The sequence below is a fragment of the Hesperophylax consimilis genome, chromosome 2, assembly GCF_061612785.1.
Source record: "Hesperophylax consimilis isolate HC1 chromosome 2, BYU_Hcon_1.0, whole genome shotgun sequence".
Taxonomy (NCBI): domain Eukaryota; kingdom Metazoa; phylum Arthropoda; class Insecta; order Trichoptera; family Limnephilidae; genus Hesperophylax; species Hesperophylax consimilis.
In genome coordinates, this window is record NC_142837.1 from 18,334,317 (window position 1) to 18,361,955 (window position 27,639).

At 33.6% G+C, this 27,639-nt stretch overlaps 1 protein-coding gene across 1 annotated transcript in view; it reads left to right on the plus strand.

The window, feature by feature from the left end:
* Positions 1 to 27,639, plus strand: part of LOC149425775 (uncharacterized) — a 299,336-nt gene that overhangs the window by 35,192 nt on the left and 236,505 nt on the right. The window contains exon 2 of the mRNA XM_089641680.1: positions 22,106 to 22,284. Within this exon, the coding sequence (XP_089497806.1) occupies positions 22,215 to 22,284 (70 nt within the window). The 5' untranslated portion in view covers positions 22,106 to 22,214. The remainder of the gene's footprint in view (positions 1 to 22,105; positions 22,285 to 27,639) is intronic.

Below are 27,639 nucleotides of genomic sequence, written 5' to 3' on the forward strand. Positions count from 1 at the left end.
TCTGGACTCTGGTGGGATTCCACGATAAGGACATGTTACATTAGATTGACGGGTCAAAACCTTCTCCAGAGTGCTGCGATGCGTGAGTCTGGACTCTGGCCGGATTTTCCGATAAGGATATGTTATACATCAGACTGACGGGGCCAATATCCTTCTCCAGTGAGCTGTGATGCTGGAGTCTGGACTCTGGTGGGATTCCATGATAAGGACATGTTACATTAGATTGTCGGGCCAAAACCTTTCTCCAGAGTGCTGCGATGCTTGAGTCTGGACTCTGGTGGGATTCCATGATAAGGATATGTTAAACATTAGATTAACGGGGCTAACATATTTCTTCGGAGTGCTGCGATGCTAGAGTCTGGACTCTGGCCGGATTCCCCGATAAGGATATGTTATACATCAGATTGATGGGGCCAATACCCTTCTCCAGAGAGCTGTGATGATGGAGTCTGGACTCTGGTGGGATTCCATGATAAGGATATGTTAAACATTAGATTGACGGGGCTTACACCTTTCTCCTGAGTGCTGCGATGCTTGAGTCTGGACTCTGGCGGGATTCCATGATGAAGACATTTTTTGAGCAGTTTTTCCTCTCTCTTAAATTTACTACTCGGACTCTTATGAGTTTAAAAATATATTTCTTTTATATAAAAACATAAATATGTTTTACTAAAAAAACTAATTACAATATTTTTTTTTTCTTTTTAACGCAACTACCCAATTCAATAGAGAAAAACATTTCTCGTGTTTGAGTTGGGGAGTAGTGCCATTACAATATACACAGGGTAACAAGAAAGAAAGTTTTTATTTATAAAGTAAGAAATAAACAAAATGTATTTAGCATGATAAAAAAAGTATAGATAATGAAAATAGACTAAAATAGCAGTTACTAAATTAGATACACAGTTAATGTAAATAAATTTAAGAATATATTTGTTAACATTTAACATTAATTTAAGAATAGTAGTAAAATAAAAATAATATTATTACCTTTTGATTAATAAGTAGGTAGTAGGTGGTAAAAGTACATGCAGTTATTTTATTCATTTGGAGTAAACGTAGCTGATAATATTGCAAACAAAGGTACATAGTAAATTTCGACAATAAGCTGTTGGTGGTTCGAATGCTGATATAATATTTCAAGAGGATATGGTAAAAAAAAATTTTTTTTTTGTTAATTAGTGATGAAATAAAAGTATGTTGTAGTTATTCTCTTTTCATAGTATTCCAACGTTCTTTTCAAGCAAAATATTGTTGTGTTTGTCGAGCACTTATTTATAAATCCAATTTGATTATAACAAGTTGTTAGATGGGATCCAAACTGATCTGGTATCACGCGTTTAAATATTCGAACAACCCTAAATGTATTTTTAAAAATTTAAATAGTTTACTCGTTATGTGATTTATTGTAAGGTTACTGAGCGATAATGTTTATAATAATTACCAAATGGAAATAACTAAAATTAATAGTATAAAATTAATAATCCCCCCCAGTATAGACCCGTTACACGTTTACCGACAATATACAAAATTTTAACCTCTTGCTTGACATATTTAAAATATACTCTTTTAGAAGAAAAAAATATTTTATTTGAACAGAAAAAAGGTTGTCGCAGAAAACATATGGGATGTTAAGAACAATTAGTAATGGATTCTGTTTTTCTCAAACAGATTCTAACTCGAAAGCGTAATTTACATACTAGCTATATAGACTACCAAAAGGCTTTCGATAGTGTCCCGCACTCGTGGCTGATTAAAGTATTAAATATATATAAAATAAACCCCATTATTATTAACTTTTTGGAAAATATGATGTCCTTTTAGAATACCAATTTATTTATCAATTTAAAAGGTAAGAAAATAGTAATACCGGGCATTTCAATTGAAAGAGGGATTTTCAAGGAGACTCATTGCGTCCTCTTTGGTTTTCCTAAGCATTGAATCCTCTATCTAAAATGTTAATTAAAAGCAAGTTTGGAATAAAAATTAAGGGTAATACAAGGGAGAGTAGTGAAATTTTGCATTTATTATTTATGGATGACAAAAAATTATTTTAGAATTCTGAACAACATTTAAAGAAAATGATCAAGGTAGTTAAAAACTTTTCAGATGATATAAAAATGACTTTTGGTTTAGATAAATGTAGAACGATCCATATAGAGAAAGGCAAAATTGTAGATGGAGACGAGAGTATATTAAGAAATTGACAAATTACTAGTATGAAAAGGGATGAGGTTTATAAATATTTAGGATACCCACAATCAAATAGATTAGACCATACTAGTATTAAAAATGATATTAGGATTATATTTAAACAAGAAACAGAAAAATTTAAAAATTTAATCTATTTGCTAAAAATTTAGTAAAGCAATAAATACTTGGGCAATACCTCTATTAACGTACTCATTTGGTATAGTTAAATGGTGCAATACAAATTTAGATAACGATTAATTAGAACTACGCTAGCAAAGTTTAATTGCCATCATCCAAATTCAGCTATAGAACGAATTAATTTACCTAGAAATTTAGGAGGTCGAGATATAGTCAAAATAACTTCTTTGAAACATAATCAAGTAGAAATGCCGAATTCCTGTTATATTCAAAAATCTGTTTCTGAAAAAATAAGAAAATACACAGATTTAGGAAATGAGATTAAAAGAATTTGGCATTCTCGGGCTCTAAAAATATTACCATATGTTATTTCGGCTACTGGCATTATACCTAGCTCTCTCATTCAAAATCTAGGTGTATTAGATTTGTCAAAGAATTTATTTATAAAAATGCACAAATCAGTCATTTTAAATACATGTAGGATTACGAAATATTTTAAAAATATTTATATTGAGGGATCAGTTAGGATTTATAGGTCCAATTAGAAGTTCTACAGAGCCGAACCCTCTGATATGTAAATATCTGGAGTCGCTGTTCTTGTATTGTTTTGTATTTATTATGCTTATATAATGCACTTGCATAATGTGAATTGACTTGATGATTATTTGTGGAAAAGTGTGTGGAAGGATATAGTTTTTCCTGTGGGGAAGATTTAACCCGGACATAAAGTCAGAAAATTTCTGTGCTCCTAATATTTTGTTATTACCAGCGGATTCATATTTTGACGTTTATTTATATTGAATAATTTTTCTTACCCTATGACATTTCTGCGCTCCTAGTATTTTGTTCCTGTTGACAGGTTCACGTTTTGACGTTTACTTAATGTATTTAATACCTAGCGCAGTCCCTAGTGAAACTTTACGAATAGTGATAATTTCCTGACACATCAGTTCCAATTTTCAAGATGGAAATTAAAATAATTTTCTGTTAAAGATATTATGTAATAGGTTTTCTAAATTCCTTTCCAATTTCGAAAATGGCACTTTAGTTCAATGCAAAAGAACTACAGTTCATTGAGTTATAGACCGAAGTTACAGACAGAGTCACAACCGAAATTAGTATTTTTAATCACGCCGTAAAGGATGTTAAAATGTTGTATTATAATAACGTATTGATGTATTTAAAAACCAAAGCATGTACTAATTTAAATAGAAAAATCTTTATTTTATCTAAATACCGCACAAGAGTCCTAATGGCTCATACTTGTCTAATGACAGTGGAACTATTGCACCTCTAATTCCGATCTGTAGTCAGGAAGTGGGGAGGCGAAGGAGATAGGGAAGATGGAGGTAAAAAAGTACCTGGCTATTCACATGTTGCCATTGTGGTAATCTACGAGGGTGATACTGATATTTAATGAGAGAGTAACTTAGGTTATGTTAGGTATTTATTATTTTCTTCACTTTCCATTACTTTCCTTAAATGTTTTGTTTTGTCTTGGAACCGCATAACATTATTTAATATTGCATGAATTTTGTATTCACACTTGCGTTCGGTGCGATCTGATAAATGTGTGATTTTTGAACACAATGAACACGTGAGAAAAATCCCTTGACACTGTTGGGACGTTCTGATTTATATTTTTCCCCCGAGACTTAATATTGTAGACATCACAATGTCACCAGGCGAAGAAAAGTGTGCATTTCGTTCTAGGGTTTGCGTTAAAAAGTGTTTTAATAAATTTATTTTCATATTAACGGCACATCATGTGCCATTAACACAAATATAAAGTTAAAAAGTGTAACAAATATAAGTATCAGTACAAAAGATAAGAGAAAAAAATAATGACGTATCTATTTTTATTTTTTTTATTTATTTATTTACTTATTGTTTGTTTGTAAATATTACATAATACAATTAATGAACTTAAAATGTCCAACTAGGCGATTGCCCGTTTTAGGACATTCCAATATGATAATGTTTTTACATGTAAATTATGGTACATTATAGTGTTGACTATTCTGTTGTTAAAAAAAATACATATGTATATTCATATTCTAGAATACTTCCAGTTATATCACGACATATTTTACTATTATTTAGCTGACATAATAACTGAATTAACATAACATAAGCTGAATTAATAGATAAAAACAAGAAAATGAATTTGAAAATGAAACTGAATTGAAGAAATTCTGTTGGTAAAGTAATACAAATGTATATTCATTTTTTTTTTTTACTATTGTTTAGCTGATATATTAAACTAAAGAAATATTAATATATAAAAAAAGGAAATGAAAAATAACAAAAAATAAAAAATGAAAGTAAAGAAGGAACTTTTCCTTTAAGGAGAAATATCACGAAGAATTGAACAATTTTCGAACTTTCTTTATGTAAAAATACTATAAATAATATTATAAATAATATTATATAATAATAATAACCGGTCGGTGGCTGAGTTGACATTGCGTTTGGGTGCTATCCAGGCGTAGTGTGTTCAATTCCTCGTCTGGCTCCAAGTCCTGCATCACAACACAAGCAACATTTTCCGCTTACTGTGGTGGTAGTAGGAGATTATTAAATATTGTCCGGTTATTTGTAACCCGGGAATGTTTTTTTCCCTATAAAAATAAAAAAAATAACTAATATGTTATGACAATAATAATCCCAATTATTTGCTAATGATGCCAATCTGCAAATACTCATAAATAGCCTTAATGATTATCAAATTACAGGACGAATTATTTCGCGTAGCTATCGATTGTTAAAACAAAAACATATAAATAAATAAATTTTTCATATAAAAAGAATGTAAGGTTTATATTTTTTCGTTAAATCATAATTTTAATAATTAAAACACAGTATTACAGAAGGTAGAGATATTTATGATTTTTTTGTTGGTGTAGTGGTGTAGTATCTATATTAGCCGTAAATAAATGAGTTCGTGAGTACATACTGTATTGTGTCAGTAATATATTCTATACATCTGTTATGTATTCATAGATATTACCTAAATTTTGTATTTTTCTCAGTGCAGTCGTCATAGTGTTCTTGCAATAAATACGGTAGTGATAATCTTGTAAAAAATGGGGCAAAATAATGTCATGATGTGAATGTGCCATAATTTTTCAAATGGCGTCAAATGTCATTGTGCTTTGACATTTATATTGTAGAAAGAGAGAGAATTAGTTGACAGTAAGCAATAGAGCGATACACACCTGAAGAACGCAGAATTGTTGTTACTGCTTATTTGACCATTTTCCGGTCAAATAATTTGAACGCTAAAACATATCTATAAATAAACTTACATTGGTAAGTAGCTGTGGGAAATTTGATATTGCCAGTCTTAGGATGTTTGTCTTTAGAAAATGCTAAAATAAAATAAAATGCTTCAAGATATTATTTTCAAATTTTTTTATGAAGCGAGGGGCAATATAAATTTGGTAGACGCAAGAAAACGACGCGTTGAGTCATTATTATATGTCAGCGAAAGTTATGACACCCCAATGATTTACCGTTTTTATGAGAAGATACTGGATGATATACAAATATATTTTTCTTACCCACTCTGTTTCGGACGTACAATAAATCACATGGATGCATAACACATCATAATATTCGCATAAAAAGTATTCATGTTTGAATGTTAGATATCTATATCGCTTTACTTGAGTTTAAGATGTGTTCAACGAGGTAAAATACCGGGTTTTATAAAACAAGCATATATCATTTTTCCAACACATTAAAATATATTTTCTCATTGGAATGAGCGATAATGATAATTGAATCAATATCTCGTCCTATTTCATAACAATTAAATGAATAATTTTGACTCCATACTCACGATAGAAATAAGGTAACCGGATGAAAAATTTCACACCTAGAATGTCAGAATGATGGGAAAATTTGCTCTCAGTCGATAACAAAACTGATCGTCTGACTATTTTGTCTGACAATTTCACACCTAGAATGTCAGAATGATGGAAACATTTGCTCTTGGTCGACAAAAAAGTGATCGTCTGACAATTTCACACGTAGAATGTTAGAGTGATGGGAAAATTTGCTCTCAATCGACAACAAAAGTGATCGTCTGACAATTTCACACCTAGAATGTCAGAATGATGGGATAATTCGCTCTCAGTCGACAACAAAAGTGATCGTCTGACCATTTCGTCTGACAATTTCACACCTAGAATGTCAGAATGATGGGAACATTTGCTCTCAGTCGACAACAAAAGTGATCGTCTGACCATTTCGTCTGACAATTTCACACCTAGAATGTCAGAATGATGGGAACATTTGCTCTCAGTCGACAACAAAAGTGATCGTCTGACCATTTCAAATGTACGGGCGCAAACAAATAAATCTTCTAAACATTTTAAAGCATAACATGTAAAAAGTGTGTTTTTGTAAAATAATCAAATTTACGCCTTCTATGAACGCGTAGATTATTAGGTTTACCCTTAAACTATGATATGTAGGCCATTCGAATTAAATTCAATTTTGCCTGATTTTAGAGGTAACTTTGTCATTTTTTTGTGAGTTGATTATATTTATAACAAAATAATCTTGGCCTATCTTCTGTGGTGATATAGCGAATATAAAATAAAATATATATTTTTTAAATAATTTCTATTTTTTGTATTTAATATTTCATCGTGTGTATATAGTAAATAGAGAACATATACATTTAAAGCGCACTTGAAGTAAAATGAAAATAAAATGTGCTATATAAATGCCATGTTATTATTGTTATTAAAGATAATTTTTATTACTCATATATAATTGCCAAAGTTACTACTACAATCAGGGATAATTGAATTCTATGAACAATATTTTATATTAATTTAAAACAAATAAATAAAATATCCGAAGTAGATAATATTTGATGTACCTTTTTGTTAAAAAAATAAATATTCAGTTTGGTTAGGCATTTTGGCCTAAAATCTAAGTTAAAGTTTTGTATGAAAAGGGACGTGCAGAAGTTCTTCTTTATATTATCTTCTTCACTGATTATATTTTTTGTTAGGTATTTATAAGACAAAAGATCGTTATTTATTGCAGTAAACTTTTATCACATATTTTCGCAATGCCGTCTATACAAACCTATAGGAGAATGACGTCCTTATCAGCCATGGAGAGCTTTTAAAAAGCCTTCAAAAAGCCACGGAAAGCTTGTTTTCAACATTTATCTCAATAACAAAGAACTTTGAATAATCCAGCTATAAAAAGCGCCTGATAGGGGAGTTGATAAAGTCCCGATGAACCGGCACATGAGCTGATTGGATGGAAGAGAGCGTGTTGCTATGGCGTGTGATGAATCAAGGTCTCTCCCGAGGTAGATGATATAATCCGTCATAGTAGCGCTATCTGTCGGCACAGTCGCATATGAATTACAGGGAACTGCATACAAAGGTGGGGGAGTTTCCTTTAGGGTTGCGACGAAAGGGGTAGGCGTGACTTTCTGACAGGACAAAGGGAATTACAGATAGGGGGCGTGTTTAGGTTTTGATTTATATAGCATCGACCTTGGAAATATTCCCACAAAATGAATAGGTGAACGAACGGGGCTAGGATCAAGGTTAAATCACTTGACATTCTAGGAGTTCACAACCTTTTTTGAACGCATAACTTCACTCGGACGGAGCGAGATTTGGTGGCAACAGGCCTGTTACTCGAGGTTAGAAGAAGTAAGAGGGTTGCCAATTTCAGACACTTGAGAGTGTTGATTTTGAGAAAATTTCGAACATGGTTCTGCGTCATTTAGTCGGTAATAACCATTATCGAAAGTACTTAATTTTATACGTGGCTTATGGAAGACGAAAATACATTAAAATTAATGTATAGACGCTTGGCAGAGGAATTATGACCGAGTACATACGGGTTTGTTGTGAAGGGAACTTGAGACCTCTGATTGATTTGAAACGAGTTGAGGGACGAAGAGAGAAGATAGGCGTGTGACAGAATCATTAAGGCCAACACCCATAATTGCAGAGAGGAATCGTGAAAATTCAGTAATAGTTCTTAAAATGAAACTGGCCAAAGAAATAAACAGGTTATCAAACCGATGCGATCTCGGACGAAAGGCAAAGGGTGAGCGACATGATGTGTACTGGGACATTTCAACTAGAACAAGTACCGAAAAGGCCTTAGGAACTTGGAATAATCAGTGGAAAGTGTGATTATTATACTAAACTACGAAAGGGGAAGGTGAATAAATGTGCAATGTAAGAGGCGACCTTACGTAAGGGACTTATCATACGGAGGAAGGGGAATGGTTGTCAGAAGTGATCGATTCGGGAGGTAAAGGGAGGAACGGACGTGTACAGCATTCAATTCGACAAAAGGCGAGTTGCGAGTTCTAATTTCACACGGGAGAAAGAAGACTGAAGGTAGGTTGTAGGAAATGTCCACGAAAACGGAAAGTTGAAAGGAAAATTTTGGCTAGTTACGCGTAAGAGGGTGTCTTAGCGCACTAAAGGAAAAGTCATCAGAACACACATCACGGACCAAATAGGAACGCGAAAAATTTAAATTAGAAAAACAGGTCAATTTTGACGGATTATAGGGCACCTGCAGGATGGGGCAAACTTCAGAATTTCACCAGTACGGGCCTGTGTTGTGAGACAACAGATGCCCATTTATTCTGAGAAACGCAGAAGGGTAGGTCTGATAAGTTTTAAGTCACACAGAGGATATTGTGCGAGAAATATAAGACCGTAACGCTTCAATAAAGGTTGGATCGCAATGACAAGCGTAGTTAATTACAGCTATAAAACATCATGCGCGGACACAAATCGGGATAGTTCGTCACAAGTCGCCGAGGACCTTTTAAGGGAGTATACGCGCCGCGCTAGGAGGAATTATCACTTTGGTCATTATCCTGGACTTAGAGATTTTCTGGTCAAAAACATACAGTTCAATTCAGTGTTTGAAGAAATTAGACTCAGTGTCCTTGACGTAATAATAAATTCAGGTTGGAAAGTTTAATTGGTCTAAATGAATCGTAATTAAAATTAATAAACGCTAAGAATTCATTCTCGAATAAAGTTGAACGCGATTTTATGTTTAAATAAAGTCACGGATTATAAACGAGTTGTAATTAAAATTAATAAACGCTAAAAAATCCTTCTCGAATAAAGTTGAACGCGATTGTTATGGATTCAAATAAAGTCACGGATTATAAATGAATTGTATTAAAATTAATAAGCGTTAAAATTTCTTCTCGAATAAAGTTGAGCGCGATTGTTATGGATTCAAATAAAGTCATGGATCATAAACAAAAGATTGTAGTCAAAAGATAATAAACCAAAAATATTCTTCTCGGAGAAAATTAAACGAAAGTGATAAAACTTTAATTGGGGGCTTCAATGGAGCCTCGGATTAAAGTCAAATTATAACTGAAATCTATATACCTAAGTATCTTGCTACCGCGCTTTGGGCTCGATCGAAGCCGTGTTACAACGAAATTTTTCAATAACTACCAGGTTAGGGAGGAGATATCGAAGCACATTCGTTACGGCCGGTAGAGAGGGTAACACAATAAAAAATTAGGAAAATAAGGTTGAGGCTGTATCAGATGGAGGTAAAGATATTATGTATAAGCTCAGGGTAAATCTAGTGATATTCACGAACACCCCGCCCAAAATGGCAACGGTTGTGTAAAACCCAACCCGGATGTTGTTATTTAGCGGATAGGGATTGGGTAAGTGGTTTTATTTCCAATTCAATTCAACCAAATTCCCAGATGGACTTGGAACACGTGAAGCTGATATTTGCCGACTGACAGTTACTACTAATCCACTTTAATATGTACATTAAACCAACATGTCAATTTTCAGGATTCCCCGACAATATCAATATAATTACCCTCAAGCCTTACCCCATTCCCAAATTTACCCCTCGAGTAAACTTCATAGTTGGGTAATGTCTGATAGCGTCGCTGCAAATCCGTATCTCACAAATACGGACTAGACAGAAGGATTTTTTTCTCACGCTATCACGTGAGAGGGGCTGTCAGCGTGGACGGATCGGGCCAACGAAGCGCTGGATGGACTACACCCTCTGACGGGGCCGTGTGGAGTTATTGGGCACGAAAGTGGAATGGAAATAGTGATGCCAATTGGTAATGAACGGGAACATGGCCTGCAGTTGGGGCGTGTAGGACGAAGGCACTTTGGACGTCTGTGAAAATCCACGTGGAGGGCGGCGGCGTGAGATGACGTGGGGATAAGTCCGCAGCACTATCACATTATCCAATGATGTCGACCGAGAGGCTGATGTAAGCCAACTGGAACGCTCCCTTGGCGGAATTACAGCAGCTTCTTTGAGGTGAACTGTAGGTCTGACGGCACGTGGGAGTTTGAGCTTCATCAGGCAAAACCTACACGACACACTTATCGCGTTAGTATCATGATATGGGATGCAATTACCTTCCCCATCTAGACTCAGTAAAGTAGTTCGTCCGGAGGAATGGGCGTTGGAGCGATTTCGGAAGTGGCGTGATGACTTAATTCGCTTTCTCTTGGACGTGAAAGGATCCGACAGGTCAGGGTATCTTTATGAAATGGATCGCCAGCTGTGGGGTATAGTCTAGCCACGTCGGAGTCAGCGTTTGATTTCTGATCGCCATCCACCGTTCTCGTATTTGGTCAGCGGAGGAGCCAACGTAATTTGCAAAAAAAAAACATTTCGATCACATAGTTTACCCTTCCTCTCTCCCCTCCCCCCTCTCGTCCCTTTCATATAAAAGATTAAGTGTCGAATAACAAAATTAATATATGTAAAACAGAATGAAGGCGACCCCGGAGCTGAGATGGTGAAAACCGTCGCACTATGCATGTCAACACCATACTATACTAATTTATGCAATAACGAAACTATTTCATGTCCTCGGATTTATTAAAGGTAGGAAAGAGCTTAAAAGGAAAGGTTTACAAGCGATTACCACTGTATTAGAGTTAGGGGTACTGTAGGAGACGAGAGTAGGCTGAACGCGCGGTCTTATAAGAAAGTTTTTAAAATTTCAATAGTGGAGGGATCATTCACTCTAATTTAAACGAACCAGGATTACCACAAATATATGCATTAATAGCCCGTTCATATCTCATATGAATTTCAAAACCAAAAAATACACAACGCTGAAAAAGGGGCATTATTGCGAATTAAATCTTAAGATCTTCTGCCGTATGTTCCATACGGGGGTCGAAAGACTTAGCTAGGGTTTCTTCTTAAGGTAGTCCTCTAAGGGCGCCACCAACAGCTTAGGAAAATCGAAGGGCAATGACCAGGATGTTACAACATTTTGCAGATCAGACAGGAGAAATAACCATTATTTCAATATAGGTATAAATGTAGAAGGATGGAACTATTACAGGCGGGAACGATGCCGCCATCGAGTGAGCCATTATCTGGCTTTGCCCTGTTGTTGAGCGATTATCACAATTACCCGCGCAGCACCGAGGCGAGTCCAAACACATTATACTCGTCAGGAACTGGCGAATGCCTTTGTAGGTATTCTTGGAATGCAGGTGAATGTAGGTGCAGTATACAATAAATAACGTTTTTTGTTTATTTTACATATTACATACAAATCATCGTATTATTACATTGCGGTTACAGTTTGCAGATGAGTACGCCCGCGGACAATTTTAATCTATTGAGTATTATAAGATAGATACTTGGTAAAATTAAGTAATGTTTTAAAGGTTTTAATACTTATTAATTGAATTAAATAAACTCGAGCTCGTAACTCGTAACACGTAACTCGAAATCAGCGTCAATTTTTCTTCAACAGAAATAGGTTTCTGAAAATTGCGAAGCGGGAGCGGGTGGTGAGCATGCAGGACAGCATTGACCTTTCGCATCGCTTCGCTTTATATCGCTTCAAACCGCGACGCAATCATGTTCGCATCGTCTTCGTACCTACTTCGTATGCGTATACAGTGTAAGGAAATTACGCGGTTGCGTAATGCAAGTATAAGGTGTTGTAAAATTAAAGTTATCTAGTAAAAACGATTGGAATTTTCGTTTGATTTTTAATACAGATTTTTATAAACTTGATTGTGTAATATCACAAACTAGCATATGAATTCAAAGTAACCACATATTCATTAATACAAGTGAAATTAATAATAAAATTCATAAATCGTAGAATTGGGGAATATAAAGATAAAGCAAAGAATTGGGATCATTTAAAGATTAGGTTTAAAAAAATATGAAAAAGCTTATGTAATTAGAATATGAAATCCCCATTTTAGTTTTTTCGAATTTTATGGGTAAACAGTTACTAGGTACAGGGTCGAGAAGCACTACACTCTACTACAGAGGGGAACGACAGCGTTTTGTATAAAAAAGACCACGCTACCGTTCCTCTTAAGTGTGAATAAATAAGTAAAGTAATAATTTGTTTTAATTAACGCACACCAACTTTAAATATTGCCAAAGGAGATGATAGGGTCTTCGAAGAGCCGCTCAAAAATAATTGATATCTTTGACTTTGACATAATGACATCTAGAACTAGGTCAACAAACACCATTTTCTCTAAATTAATGATAGCAGTTACATATGATCACAAGACTTGCGTGGGTTATGTATAGGTAAGTTATTATGGCAGTTACATAAATTATATACCCGTCACAGACAAGACTGTCCATTTTATAACTTATAATTACTGTTATGATTACTGTTACAGGTAATATATTGCCATCTCAAACAATCATTTATTATTCTTTGTTAATCTTAAGAAGATACAATAATTGTAATATTTAATAATAAATATAAATAATATACAGAAATTAATGAAATATAAAATAATATACAAATATTAATTAATAATAAAGAAAGATTTAAGTATAAATATATTACATCGAGTTACATTCTTTAAAAAGGTAAATGATTTTATGATCAGTTGCTTCCTTAACTTTCCCAGTTGTATCTTTTTTATAGAGCATCTGCTGTCATTGCTTCAACTCTCATATCTTCCTTATGACCATTTTTTTTTTAACAGCTCCGTGGTTAACAGTGACTGAGTTGGCATCGTGCTTGGAACCCACCCAGGCGTAGTGTGTTCAATTCCTCGGCTGGCTAAGTCCTCCATCACAACACAAGCAACATTATCTGCTTACTGTTGTGGTAGTAGGAGAATTTCAAATATCTTAAGGTTATTTGTAGCCCGGAAATGTTTGTCTATTCTTTTATTGTGGCAACTGCTTTATTTGACACATCTTTTACTGCACCTGCTAATTTGAATGCAGCTATTGTTGTAGCTAATACACGTGATACATATTTTTTTGTATCAGGTGCTTCTTCCGTATCCTTTACTTCTGAAAATTTATATCTGGTTTCAATAGTCTGGTCTTCGGCAGCATCCTTTTTGCCTTTGCCAATAGTGGCCTGCTCCATTTTCCCGAGGAACGGGTGGTCCGGAGCCAGGACCACTTCCTTGAAGAGCTCCTCGAGGGCGATATTCTATTAAGTAGGCACCGAAGAGACCTTCAATCAGCCACGGATTTATCAAGAATCAAATTTTTACTAAAAATGGTATAATGATAAGATTTTGAAAGGCATAAACCCTTTAAACGTGATTATCGCACTAGAGTACCAATAGCCGAGACGTAGTGGAACTATAATATCCCAATTTGGGGTATGTGGTAAATCTGAAGGTATTGAGGAGAAGAAGAAGATGGGTAAAGAAGCTGGGGAAGTATCAGGCTATTTAGATCTGGTCACCATACATGGCTCAAACCATTTCAAGCAAAGTTTCGATTCTGAATGGTTGTCCTTTCACGGGCGATACTGACAGTATATACCACTATATATTTATTTATTTATTTTCACATATACGGCACAACATGTGCCATTCACATACTAAATTACAGAGAATAGTACAGCATAATATTATATTTATATCAATCAATTTTTTATCTTCTCAATTTATTTCTTAGTAAATTTTATCATGAGCTATGAAGCTTTAAAAAATCCTTTGAAACTGTCAAAAGACAAAGAATTTAGGTTCAATAAGAAAATTAGATTGTCATAACTCTTCAAAAGCTACCGAGCATTTCTTTAAATGCTCGGTAACTTTTTACTTTAAATAACTTTTTACTCTTACCGAAACAGTAAAATCTTTAAAAAAAACTTCCAGAAAGAATCGAACTTTCAAATGTTTTCAATTACAACTTATAACTATATAAAAACCCCTCGATTTCGAGAATAACTCACAAATATTAACAAAGTTATCGTTTGCCAATTTCTTTTTTTAGCGATAATAGAGTTAGTTATTTCAAGGCGTCGATTTTTTTATTTTGGAAATAAGTACGTGGCCAACAAATAAAAAAAAGTTTTCATTTAACACAAGTCATGTTGAGAAGGCTTTTTCGCACAAATATAAATATAGGTCTCCGCCTCAAATTTGTGACGTACTTTAAGGCACCAGGTGACAGTTGGGAATTTTAAACAGTTTACGCGCTCGCTTATCAAACATATAATGCTTCGAGGAACTTGTAGAAATTTTCAGTCAGAAAACATTTCCCCAAAGTCAAGCCACCTGCCAAAAAAAAAAGAAAACACGTGGAATAATATCTTCAAAAAATTCTTGTTTATTGAAGCATTAATTTTTCTGACCCACGAAAAAGAAAAAGTAGAAAAAAAACGAGTAGTAAAACTAAAAGTCTATTTGAAGCAACTAAAATTCTTCAAAGAAGAGCTTGGACATTTGAAATTTGCAAAGCTTTTGTAGAAAGTTGGTAGATCAATGAACGTACCAAAGCAGTGCAAAAAGTTTTTTGCAATGTAGACCCCATTAGAAAATGCAAGCAGTAAGCAATCTTATGCCACACAAAACATGTAAAAAATATCTAACTTTTCATAAAATTTACTTAAAATAGCTACCTTTGAATCATAGTTCCTTAAAGCAGAATTTTTTATAAAACAGAATTTTTTTCTAACGAAGCAACTAAAAATCTCCAACGGAGGTCATAAAATTTGCACCGACTTTTTGTCTGAAACTAAGAGTCAATACAACTATTTTTAGTAAGCTAAATATATTTCACAGTGTTATGGAGCTTTGCACAATACATTTAAATATTACTCTTTATTTTATATCCATGGTGTAAATATACCATACACAATAATTACATAGAATACAAGCACAATCAAACACTAGTAATAATTCAAACAAAAATAACAATTAACTGAGGCATTCGATCATAAAATGAAGACAGAAAGTATAAAATTTATACAAGCTCTAGAAGAAGATACAAGTGCATATAAAATATTATAAAGAGGTATATGATAGTACGGCCTTTTTGTACCTTGCTTCTGTACAGTTAAACAGATCCGCTACATCTGGGTACCTATTACTAATTTCATGTAATCTAGGTACAGGGGGTAAACTGCTTTTACTTCGGGGGGTCTTTCTAAACGATAGTACAAGTAAAAAAGATAATTTTTTGGTAAAAAAAATAATTGTTCGTACAGGTAAATAATGGAAAAACAAACATTGAAATCGAAAAAAGTTATAAATCTTTTTTTCTTCCGCCATCATGTAGAATCACCTCCCGAAGTTATTACACTTTACCCCCGGACACCTTCTATTAAAGTGTAACTTAGTTGTTTGTACATATTAATTATGAATCTGTTTATATATGTGTATATATATATATATATATATAAATATGTGTGCTTTTATAAAATGATATTAAACAAGATTTATCGTTTTGAAATAAAATTTTATCATATGAAGGTTTTTATTATCAGATTATCTTTACAGGATGTCCGGGGGTTAAGCGCAATAACTTCGGGATGTGATCAACATGATGAAAGAAGTAAAAAAAAAAATCATTTTTTTCGAAATTCCATTGCTTTTTTTTCCACAGAAAAATATTTTTCCTTTACCTTTTTAACTTATTTACTTGAAATCTAACTTAAAAAGTTGGCATTTCGAAAAAATTACATTATTTTTTTTACTTATATAATCACGAAAAATCACCTCTCGATATTAGTTCACTGTACCCACTATATGGAACTTTACACACTGGACATCTGTACGTATACATATATAATATCTACTTTTTGTACATTTATATAAATTATACACACGTATATGATTTACACCTCAATATACATTTTGAAGTTAATTTATAGCAACACGAAGATGATGCATACTGTTTTAAGCTAATTTTTTCTATCAAAAACGTTTGGGCACTATGTACCTTGTAAGATTTGTAAAACAGGAGACTTTTTTGTATTTATTTATTTATCCATTCAATTATTATATAGTAATATGAGATGTAGGCATTATAAATAATGTTCTAACGTCTATTATTATATAGTAATATGAGATGTAGGCATTATAAAATTATGTTCTAACGTCTATTATTAACGTGGAATTATTTGCTGGCCTCGGTATTTCCTCCCTTCTACAATATGGATCTCTTCAAGACATAGTTTACCTCCTCCCTATCCTAAAAAAAATATTCACACAGCATCCTCAAAGACTACACAGGCTCTGAGGCTCTTACTTAAAATGCTGAAGAATAATGTATACACATATGTCACTGTAACTCGCACATACACATAAATAGTTTACCATACTTTTAAATTTGCTTACCTAGTAATACAAACTCACTTCGATGCTATATGTATATAATTTTAATAACTTCTTATATAAATATATATATTTTTTACTTTTTACTATGAAATATATATATATATATATATATATATATATATATATATATATATATATATATATATATATATATATATATATATATATCTATACTTACTTTTTAAAATTTTACTATATTTTAATCTTTTGAAATATTGTTTAAAATTATTTAATTGTATTTCACATAAACACTAACTCGCCCATTTAAAATATCAACAGTTATTTTTTTCTTTCCTATTAATAAACTGATTTTGTAAATTGAATTTATATATTTTAATTGTATTCTACATATATTATATTAAATTATATACTTCTTATTTTATTTTAATTAAATACATTTTTACTTATTTTAATTTCTTCTATATTTCATTCTTGATTTGTTAATTTAATGTACTGTATATATAATCAACCAACACAACACAGGCATGTGCCTAGTTTGGTGGAATATACTTATAGAAAGTATATTTTACGTCATGATTGATATTTTTTCCAACTTAAACAATTTTGTATGTAAAGTTTCGATAAATCTTATCTGCCGCTGTACCAATGCCAATCAATACGAATTTACAGAAACTTTTACAATTGTTTTTAACATATTTACTATGAATATTCAATTTACAAAAACCAAAAAAAAAACAACAAAAAAAACTTTCTTCTACAACACATAAATACTTTTCATACCTATACATAACCACGTAAACACCTCAGCACAGGTTCTCCTAGTGAGGTGTTCACGAAACATACAATATTACTCACATACAGTATCACCTTCTCAAACCTACCTTACACACAACATATTATAGTTATAAGTTTGAAATATATCATGTACAAATAAAAATAATTATGTAAACACTGTAAATATGATATAGAAATAAATAAAAAACGATTGGATCTTGCATTTTGGAGAGATCGTTTTTGTACCCTTGGTACCCTTTCAGGATATAGAACGGTAGAACGTCCCGTAATGTTATGTAGTGAAACTTACGCCAAAGCAGGCCATTTCACATATCATGGTACCGACAATCGGACACCGAAAGTTTGCTATTAAAACTTTCATTCTACAAATTAATAAAATATTAAGTATTTATTTGGAGTAAAAAACATATTTCAACATAATATAAAAAATAATATGTTGGATATAATATATTAATATGAATGTGATAATAAATATACGGGGACTATGTAAAACGGGCTTGCACGTCCTCAAGAGGAAAAAGGTTTCATCCAGATTACAACATGTGTAACTTTTGGACATTTCAAATATTTTTTGTTCTTTATTTCCCATTTTTGAAAAACAATATAATTCAACCGATAAAATGCTAAACCGATAAATGCCGATATATACAGGTAAAATAAATTATTAAAATATTTTAATTAAAACATTATTTTCAATAAATCACATAATTTTAGGTGCCGAATGCACAAGCATATGTCTATTAAGTAAGCCGTCTGAGCAGCGAATGACGATTGTTTGAAAGGGACTTATGTAAATCCGAATATAAGAAAAAGCGCGCTAATATTCAAAACGATTGGAATGAACAGACGTAAGCGAATGCTGTCAAAATATTTAATTAAACACGAAATAGAGCTAAAATCTCTCGACAATGTCTCAAGAAGTATTTAAAGAAACGCTGTGAATTTTGTCACACCTGTTATATGTCGAATAACAGAACAAAACTATTTTTTTTTTTTTTTTGCTATTTTTTTTTATCGAGAAAATTTCAAGAATTAAATTTTTGTAGCAAAATGAATGAACGGATATTATCAAAAAATAACATATATATTTGAAGAACTTAAAAACTTTAAGTATTTAAGGGAAACTTGTTATAGTTCGGTAGAAATTCGGAATGCCAGGTCTTAATAGATGAAGGTGGGATGTAATTTTCTGGGATATCTTCGTCATAAACACTTTTAAAGTAGTCAGCAAAACAGTTAACCCTTACTTTCATATCAGTAGTACTCTTTTCTTTGAAATGCATTGAGATGGGTGAGCCTTGTTTGTTTTTTCTTTGAGAGATTGAAAAAGTTTTGAATGTTGGAAGGTAGAGATGAAAAGAGAAGAGAAGAGAAGAAATACAAATTAAGAAAAGACACTACTATCATGACTGTAATTTGCTCGCATTTAAATGTATGAATTTCATAAATCAGAGCTAATATTTTAAATTATTAATATCATGGACTATAGAGCCGTCTTGTACATTTGTCGTTCTAAACATGTGCCTAGATACCAATTTGTTCATTAAATATATTTTGTAGTTGTGTGAAACCGGATAGAGAACATTATTCAAATTGAAGATAAAGTACAAAGATAAGTTATAGAGTGGTTTTTATTTTTTGTTTTTGTTTGAAGATGCTCCGAGCGCTAAAACAATTAATTCAAAAAGTGTCGCGTATTTCGCACGAATATTATAATTTTTGGGGTACATTCAAGACGTAGAGACATAAACACAAACAGGCAATTATTGGTTACATTTGTATCACCTTATTCTCTACATGTCGAATGTCCGTGAATGTTATATAATGGCACATAATTTGAATGATTTATGATGATAAATGATAGAATGGCTACGAAAGGTGTTGATTTAATGATAGTCGAGGATGGTATTAGATTTCTTTCATTAACCATGGAACGAGCAAATGTTGTATAATGTCACTGGGGAATAAAAAAATTGCAATTTGCAAGACGGGTTTGGTTACCGCCGCCCCGAATAACCCCCCTAATAACCAACACCTCTGACGTAGGTCACCCCAAATTTCTTCCTATGTTTGGTGATTTAGCAGGGGTGCCCGGGTTCTGAGAGGCTGGGTTGGGCATACCCTTTGACCTCTTCAACTTCTCTCTCTTGACCCATCGCCTTACCTCGCAACGAGATGTATATATCATTTGTCCGTCACTCCTGGACACGCTGATCCTTAAGGTTAAACGCAACGCTCGTTGTATTCTACGTGTTCACAGATGGCGTTAATTAATTAATTTTGTTTAAATACGCTTTTGCAAGGTATTGCTTTACAGTATTAAGACAAATTATTTGTTTGCGCCCTCATATACGCAATATGAATATGAATAAATAGTTTTGTCCATATAAAAACTCAATTCTATCGAGAAAGGCATACGAATACAATATTGGATTGAATCATCGGTAAAATATTGTATTTGTGTGCCTTTCTCGAAAGAATTAAGTCTTTAAACGAACAAAACTATTGATTCATATTCATATTGCGTATATACGGGCGCAAACAAATGATTTGTCTTAATATTGTAAAGCAATACCTTGCAAAAGCGTATTTAAACAAAATTAATTAATTAACGTCATCTGTGAACACGTAGAATACAACGAGCGTTGCGTTTAACCTTAAATTCCTACCCACCTCTCATACCTTTGTCCTTCTCAGAACTTCTTCTCCTTCATTTCCTTAAAAAGACCCTTCCCAAAGATGACACAGGCCCTGAGGAAAATTATTTATGTGAGGTTAATGTAAAAAAACGAGAAATTTTAAGGTTATGGCTAAATACATCTTTTTATGGGGATAGGTAGATGAGAGTGCAAACTGCCCGGAGCCAATGTAGCCCGAAACCCAAACGTTGGGTTTGTTGTACCGCTAAAGAGAGTCAAGAATAGGACGAGGAAAAAAATGTTGGGAAGAAGGTACCTCGATACATTCTGAGCTTGTTACTAAAAATTTAAAATTAATTTTCGGTCTTTATTTATATATGTAACTAAAACTATGGAGGTACTAAAAAAATATCAACCGGTAAAGTTTTTTTGCTACAATACTTACATCTACTTTAAAATATTTTTTATTTGGATGAGGATAATACCTTCCTTAGCAGGAACCGGAGTCAACCGCGCTACCACCTTGCCAGATGCGTATCGGCTAGGACCGACATTTATTTAGTAAATAAACCGCTGTATTATCATCCAATTTCAGAGAAATGCGTGCATGTCCGCGTATGTGTACCTGATTGATCAATTGCATTGTCACCACCAATGAGTCCATCTGCCAAGTTTCAGCTCGACCGAATGTCGGGAAGTGGGTTAATTTTTGCTTCCAAGATTTGCATACATTCATCACCGAAAACAAAACTGAAATTCAAAGAGACGTTTTTAATTTTCAATCAAGAAATCGCGCGCAAGTTGTAACTGTACAAGGTTTTTGCTCTAGTTTCGTCCCCATAGCCTCAGGATTTCCTCAAGGATTTCACCTTGGTTCTCTCTTATTTAACATATTTTTAGTGAATGATGTCCATAATGATATCCATAATTAATTCTGAATACACGATCTCTGGATCCTGGTCAAGAATCATAATCGCTTGGTCACGGAAGTAATCAAAAATATATGAACGATTTTTTTCCATTAAACACACATAGGGGCCCCGAGGAGAATAATTTCTCTCAGTGCTTATGTCATCTTTGGGGATTATGTGTGGAGGGTCATTTAAGGAAAGGAATGATAGGAAGTTCTGGGAAGGAAAGGTATGAGGGGTTGGTAGGAATCTAGGAATTAGTGAGTCCAGGTATGATGGACACATGAATCTAAAGCTTCCGGTGTGACGCAAGGCGAAGGGTCAAAAGAGACTAGTTGGAGAGTTCAAAGGGTCACCCCAAACCACCCTCTCCCGATCTGACACGCCACACAGTTGTTGGGCAGGCCCTTCTTGAACACACTTTATCCTATGAACCCAGGCATCCCTGTGAAGTCATCAAACATAGCAGTGAAGTCATCAAACATAGCACACAATAGCAAAATGTGGACCTGGTCCTGGATTTGATCAAATAATAGTTAAAAAGTTACTCAATTGGATTGGGAACAACAGCTGTCAGTCTACTTTCATCCTTTCTCTTCCAGTTCTGTGCCTCTCCGTTATGCATAAAAACATATTATGGACAGGATTTACTGATGAAGATACAAACATCTAAAAGATGACGTACCTACCTACATAATATATTAATAAAAATGTAGTGTATGTAGTAAAATGTAGTGTATGTAATAAAGTGTAGTGTAGATGATTCGAAATTCTTTTGAGTGATAAAAGTGTTTTTTACGTCTATTAAATCACATGTCCAAAGATGTTTTCATTAATGTCATTTTTAATTTTACAGGAGAAGTGTAGGAGGTAGACGGGGGAGATGACCTTACGGGCCCCACTGTGCGCCCCCTCACCACGAGTCCCGCCCGTCCTCCGAGCCCCGCCTACCCGCCGCTAGCACCATGCGGAGCAACCTTTGTCTTATGTACATCTGTTTCCTCACCCGCATCACCATGTGTCGGCTCACAAGGGGTAACTATTACCTAACCACCTACTCTCTACTCGGTCCTGGTTAAATTTTTCACATGATTATTTCAAGGAATCTTTAGAATTAATACACTAACGTCTGTTGTACACATTTGCTCTACATGCTAGCAGACGCGGCCCGTGACTGTAATTACCAGTAGTGCATTTCACTTTTAAAATGTACCTAGTCTGTAATTTAGGTGGAGAAAATTAATGAATGGGAACACCTACTGCAATTCATTCTATCTTCTAAGTTATATTTGTAAAATAACTGATTAAATAATACAAAATTATCTTGAAAATAAAAGACACTCAATTCATCGTTGAAAATATAGCGAAACCGTTTGATTTCACCGCGAACGTGTTCCAATGTGTTAATGTTGTTGCGTTAACATTGAACATTAGTATTTCTAAGCGAATCCATTCCAAACGCATTGGATTACGCATGATCAAAGTGATGCAAAATTCACTCGTCGTCAAAGCACTTCGATAATGCACGGATGGGTTATGTATCTGCACTGCTCTAACACGTAATTTGACGTTAAGAGTGTAATCTGTCTCGCTCATGTCACCGTTTCGGCTACTTCGGGCTGTCTCGATACCGCCCGACGCTGTTTTAGTAGTATGGTAAAAGTTGGTTCTGTGCATATCGGGGTATGCACGCCCGTTTGCTCTTGCGTGGGATTTTTTTACTAGAAGATAGCTCAAATAATGACCTGACGGGAATTACGAATTTTTTACATCGATCACTGGGGCACAGATGTCGTTGTAATTTGTTATGTGGAGATTGAATACAAGCAGTGCAATGCACAAATGCACGTACCAAGGAACCGCCTCTGCATGCTAGCTACAAACGCAAGTTCTGCCATCTATAATTTTCGAAGAAAACTTCTGAAGTTTTCATAAAATATTTAATATTTATGTTCAAAATTATAAATGGTAGTGTAGACAGCCTTGATTTAATTAACCTCCTTGAATTTCATGTACCCATAAGAACTACTCGTTCTAAAACCCTCTTTTTTTTTTGTTTTTTTTTTTGTTTTTTTTTTTGTTTTTTTTTTTTTTTTTTTTTTTTTTTTTTTTTTTTTTTTTTTTTTTTTAAAAGAAAGACAAACATTCCCAGGTTACGAATAACCCAACAATGTTTGAAAATCTCCTACTACCACCACAGAAAGCCGAAAATGTTGCTTGTGTTGTGATGGAGGACTTAGCCAGCCGAGGAATCGAACACGCGACGCTCGGGTGAGACCCAAGCGCTATGCCCACTCAACCACTGACCGGTCAAAAAAACGGTTGGTTTAATTGTAACAATTCTAAGACAATTACAATTACATTACAAACACTCGCTTGTACCTAGATAACATGAAATTAGTAATAGGTACGCAGATGTAGCAGATCTGTTTAACTGCACAGAAGCTAGGTACAAAAAGGCTTTAATATTAAATCTCTTAAATCTTGACCAATAAAATGTAAGTCTACTCATACTTACGTAAAAAGTCAAATACGTAGAAAATTGGTATTTTTGTGAACTCTTTGCTTTTTATATCCTCTTTTGTTTTCTATTTGTCATAAATATGAAACCTCTATCATATACTATAATTATCCAACTAAAAAAAAAATTTTTTTTAAAACATTTTCATACAAATTATGATAATATTCATATATTGATGTATAATTATTTTAGAGAAATTCGCAGAAAAATATTTAAAATCACTTTTTTACTATATCTATGGTTGAGTGCCATAAACCTAGGATCTGGCCCTAGAGGTAGTGGTTTCGAAACCAATTATAAATCAATGTTTTTATCATATGTCACTAGACTCGCTTTGTCGTCAGGATTTTTGACCCTCGTACCTTGTATTTATCAGTCAACGACATAATGTAAGTTATTAAACTCGCTTAGTCGTCAGGATTTTTGACCTTCGTACCATTGACCTAATATAAATTTAATGTACCTACATTATCATATTCCTGAAAAACTTCCCTACAATAATGTTTGCGTGTAGAAGCCTTCAAGACGTGAATAATTAAATAAATATTTAATGAGAGAATTAAAATAATTAAAATTCTCCGACTTAATATATATGTTCAAAATCGTAATTGGTAGTATAGGCAGTCCTAATTTACTTAACCTCAATTAAACCTAGAAAGTCTAATTAGAAATTTTGCGTGTACCTGCATCTCTTACTTTAATATCATTATAGAGTTTCTGATCATTTTATACTTTCTGATATCATTGTATTTGATTTATTGTTTATGGTATATTTTTACCGTTGTTGTTATTAAATAAATAAATAAAATATCATAGTAATTGAACGTTCTGTTTAAGTAACGAGCTGAATCAAAATGTAGATTTAAAATGGAAAGTACATTCACCTCATTTAAAGAATAACATAGTAGGTATAAACATAATATTATGATAACCGAGTGAGCATGGCGAAGTCCTGTTTTAACTCTGACTGTTGGAGCGTTTTGCAATTCGTATGTCGGTAAATTTGTTTTTCCGGTTCGGTTAAGGATGGTGGCTGTTTTAATTTGTGGTTCAGTAAATATAACCTTTTCAAATATGATTGATCGTCGAATCGTCGTATTTATTAACTAAGTAGATAAGTATGTAAGTAGGTACTTATCCAAAAATTTCATAGAACATTTTGGTTCTGATTTATTAAATACGAGAAAATTAAATGCATTAATTTTTTAACGCGATGGACGTCCATTGTTTCTTTTGGACGTTTTGGGCGATGTTTTTTTGATAACTTTCGCATGTTTTTTTCAAGGATATTTTGTTCGTTACATTTTTTTGCTTAGTGCTTAATTTTCAAGGTTTGTTTGTGAATTTGTCTTCAATTTGCGCACACGTGCACATGGTGAATTCCACTGTACAATTAATAAGGCCACCCGCACCCGAGCTATAAATGTGTTAAAAAGAATATGAATGCAAAATACTGAGCGTGCGCGCGGTCATTCGCGGGTCGACTGGTCAATGGCTGAGCTGACATCGCGTTTGAGTCCCACCCAGGCGTCGTGAATCACAACACAAGCAATATTTTCTGCTTACTGTGGTTGTATTATTTTCAAATATTGTCAGGTTATTACTAATCAGGGAATGATTGTCTTTCTTTTTTAAGGAAAAAAAATACATATACCTACAGATATTGATGGATTACCAATATTTGAAAATTTTGAGGATTATCATTTAAACTGAATATTTCGAAAATACTATCGATGGATAAACGTATTCATAAATTATTCAGTGAAGGTATTAATATTCTTGCGGTCTAAGGACGAGTTGTTTCCGAGAATTTGAACAATTCTTCAAATTTCAAGTTCTGTGAATTTTTTTTTCAGTTCTGTCAAGCAACTAGCCTATAATTATATTATAATAGAACTCGAATAGAACATTCACAGAATCCGAAAAGTCTTTAGTGTTAATCTTCAGTGATAAAAAACAACACTATATTTTTCACCGTGGCAAAAGACTTTTTTCTCATCATTGGGCCCCAAGGAAAATAATTTCCCTCAGCGCCTATGCCATCTTTGGAGATGCTATGTGGAGGTTTTTTTAAGGAAGAAGATGAAGTATTTAAAATTTTTCTTTATTCTGTGCATTGTTTATTACTAGTTCTGGGAGGGAAGAAGGTATGAGGGTGGGTAGGTATCTAGGGTTCCGTGCGCCCAGGAGAGACGGACGTATGAATACATGTCTCCCGCTGCAGTGCACGACGACGGGTCGAGAGAGACCAGATGGAGAGGTCAAATGGTGTCCCCAAACCAGCCTCTCCCGATCCGGCCCGCCAAGCAACAGGTGGACAGGCGAATCTGTCGCCAAGACCTGGACATACCTCACTCGATGAACCCGAGCACCTCTCACCCAAACGTCGCAAACCACTTGGGGTAATCCATGGCTTATGTGTTTGTTATCTATTTAATGGTTCCGAGGCGATGGTTTCCATATACCCCGTCCAATTTGAAATATAAAAGTGAAAACAAAACAAAAATAATATTTTCCTAAACTCTTACATCGACATTTTATTCGGATTCAATGTCAATATTCAAAAGAAGAATCATGCCAATAATCTATACTATGAAATGCGTTTAAATCCCTTCGCAGATCGCTATTTTTCACACTTACATAAACTCTCACACATACCCACACACACCATAAATAAGACATCACAAGGAAACATATCATAGGAACCCATAATGAAATATTTAATATCTGTAAATTGTTTCATCTCTGAAACTAGCGTAGGTACAAATTTTTTTCTATAATATAAATAAATAATACTGATTGTTATTTATTTTGAAGTTCCAAATCAATGGCAGAAAAAGATCACATAATTATTCTTGTTTCACTTTCTTAAAATGATGAGTTTTAACATTTTTTCAGTGCTAAAACACATTTTCCAACAATATAAATTATTGAGGTATCAATAAAAGAGATTGCATTCTGAACATTAATGAATTAAAAATATACCTCGTAATGTTATCAAATACATAATACAATTAATTAAACATTTGCACAACAATTGCAAATACTCCAATAATTAAACGATCAATTATTAATCAGAGCCCACATTAATCTCGTACATTATTGGGTGTAGATTTGAATGAAACCACCTTCCAATTATCCCGTTAATAAAACGATAATGATTTATGCCAAATATTAATCCGCCCAATTAAATAAAATATACGAACCCGGCCAATTAAAAGCAGTGAGATATACGTTTGGTAATGTGAAGCCAATTTAATATGCCCAACACATTAATCTTGTAAAACATGAAAATTTTAAATTTTCGTAAAATATTTTGTCAAATCAGAGCGATTCACGAAAATATTAAATATTAAAATTATAATCAAATTATATGACGGCCTCCGTAGTCGAGGGGTAAGGCTCTCGACTGGCAAGCTGGAGATCGCAGGTTCGAATCTCGACTTGCGCAAAAAATTTTTACTATTTTATTTGTGTGGAAGATACTATCAGTATCACCCTGGCGTAAGACCACCATTCAGAATTGAAACTTTTCGTTTCGTTTCGAAACTTTCAGCGTCACAAAAATAATATATTTGAAAAACACACCAGAATGTAAATAAGGCAAACGGCGTGATCGGGTTTTGAACCCAGAATACATCGCTGTCCGGATGTTGTTCTACCAAATGAGCTATGATTTTTCTCATTTTTATGATGTGTTGTGAAAAACGATAATTTTTTTCGGGTTTGGGTATTTTGGGCACCACTTCGTTTAACATTTGGAACCGGGCCGCTAACAATAACACTCCATATGCAGATGACGATAAGGTTTAAATTCCCGGTTAACATCAGCCGTCTGTTACGATATATGCAAGAAATAAAAGTGTATT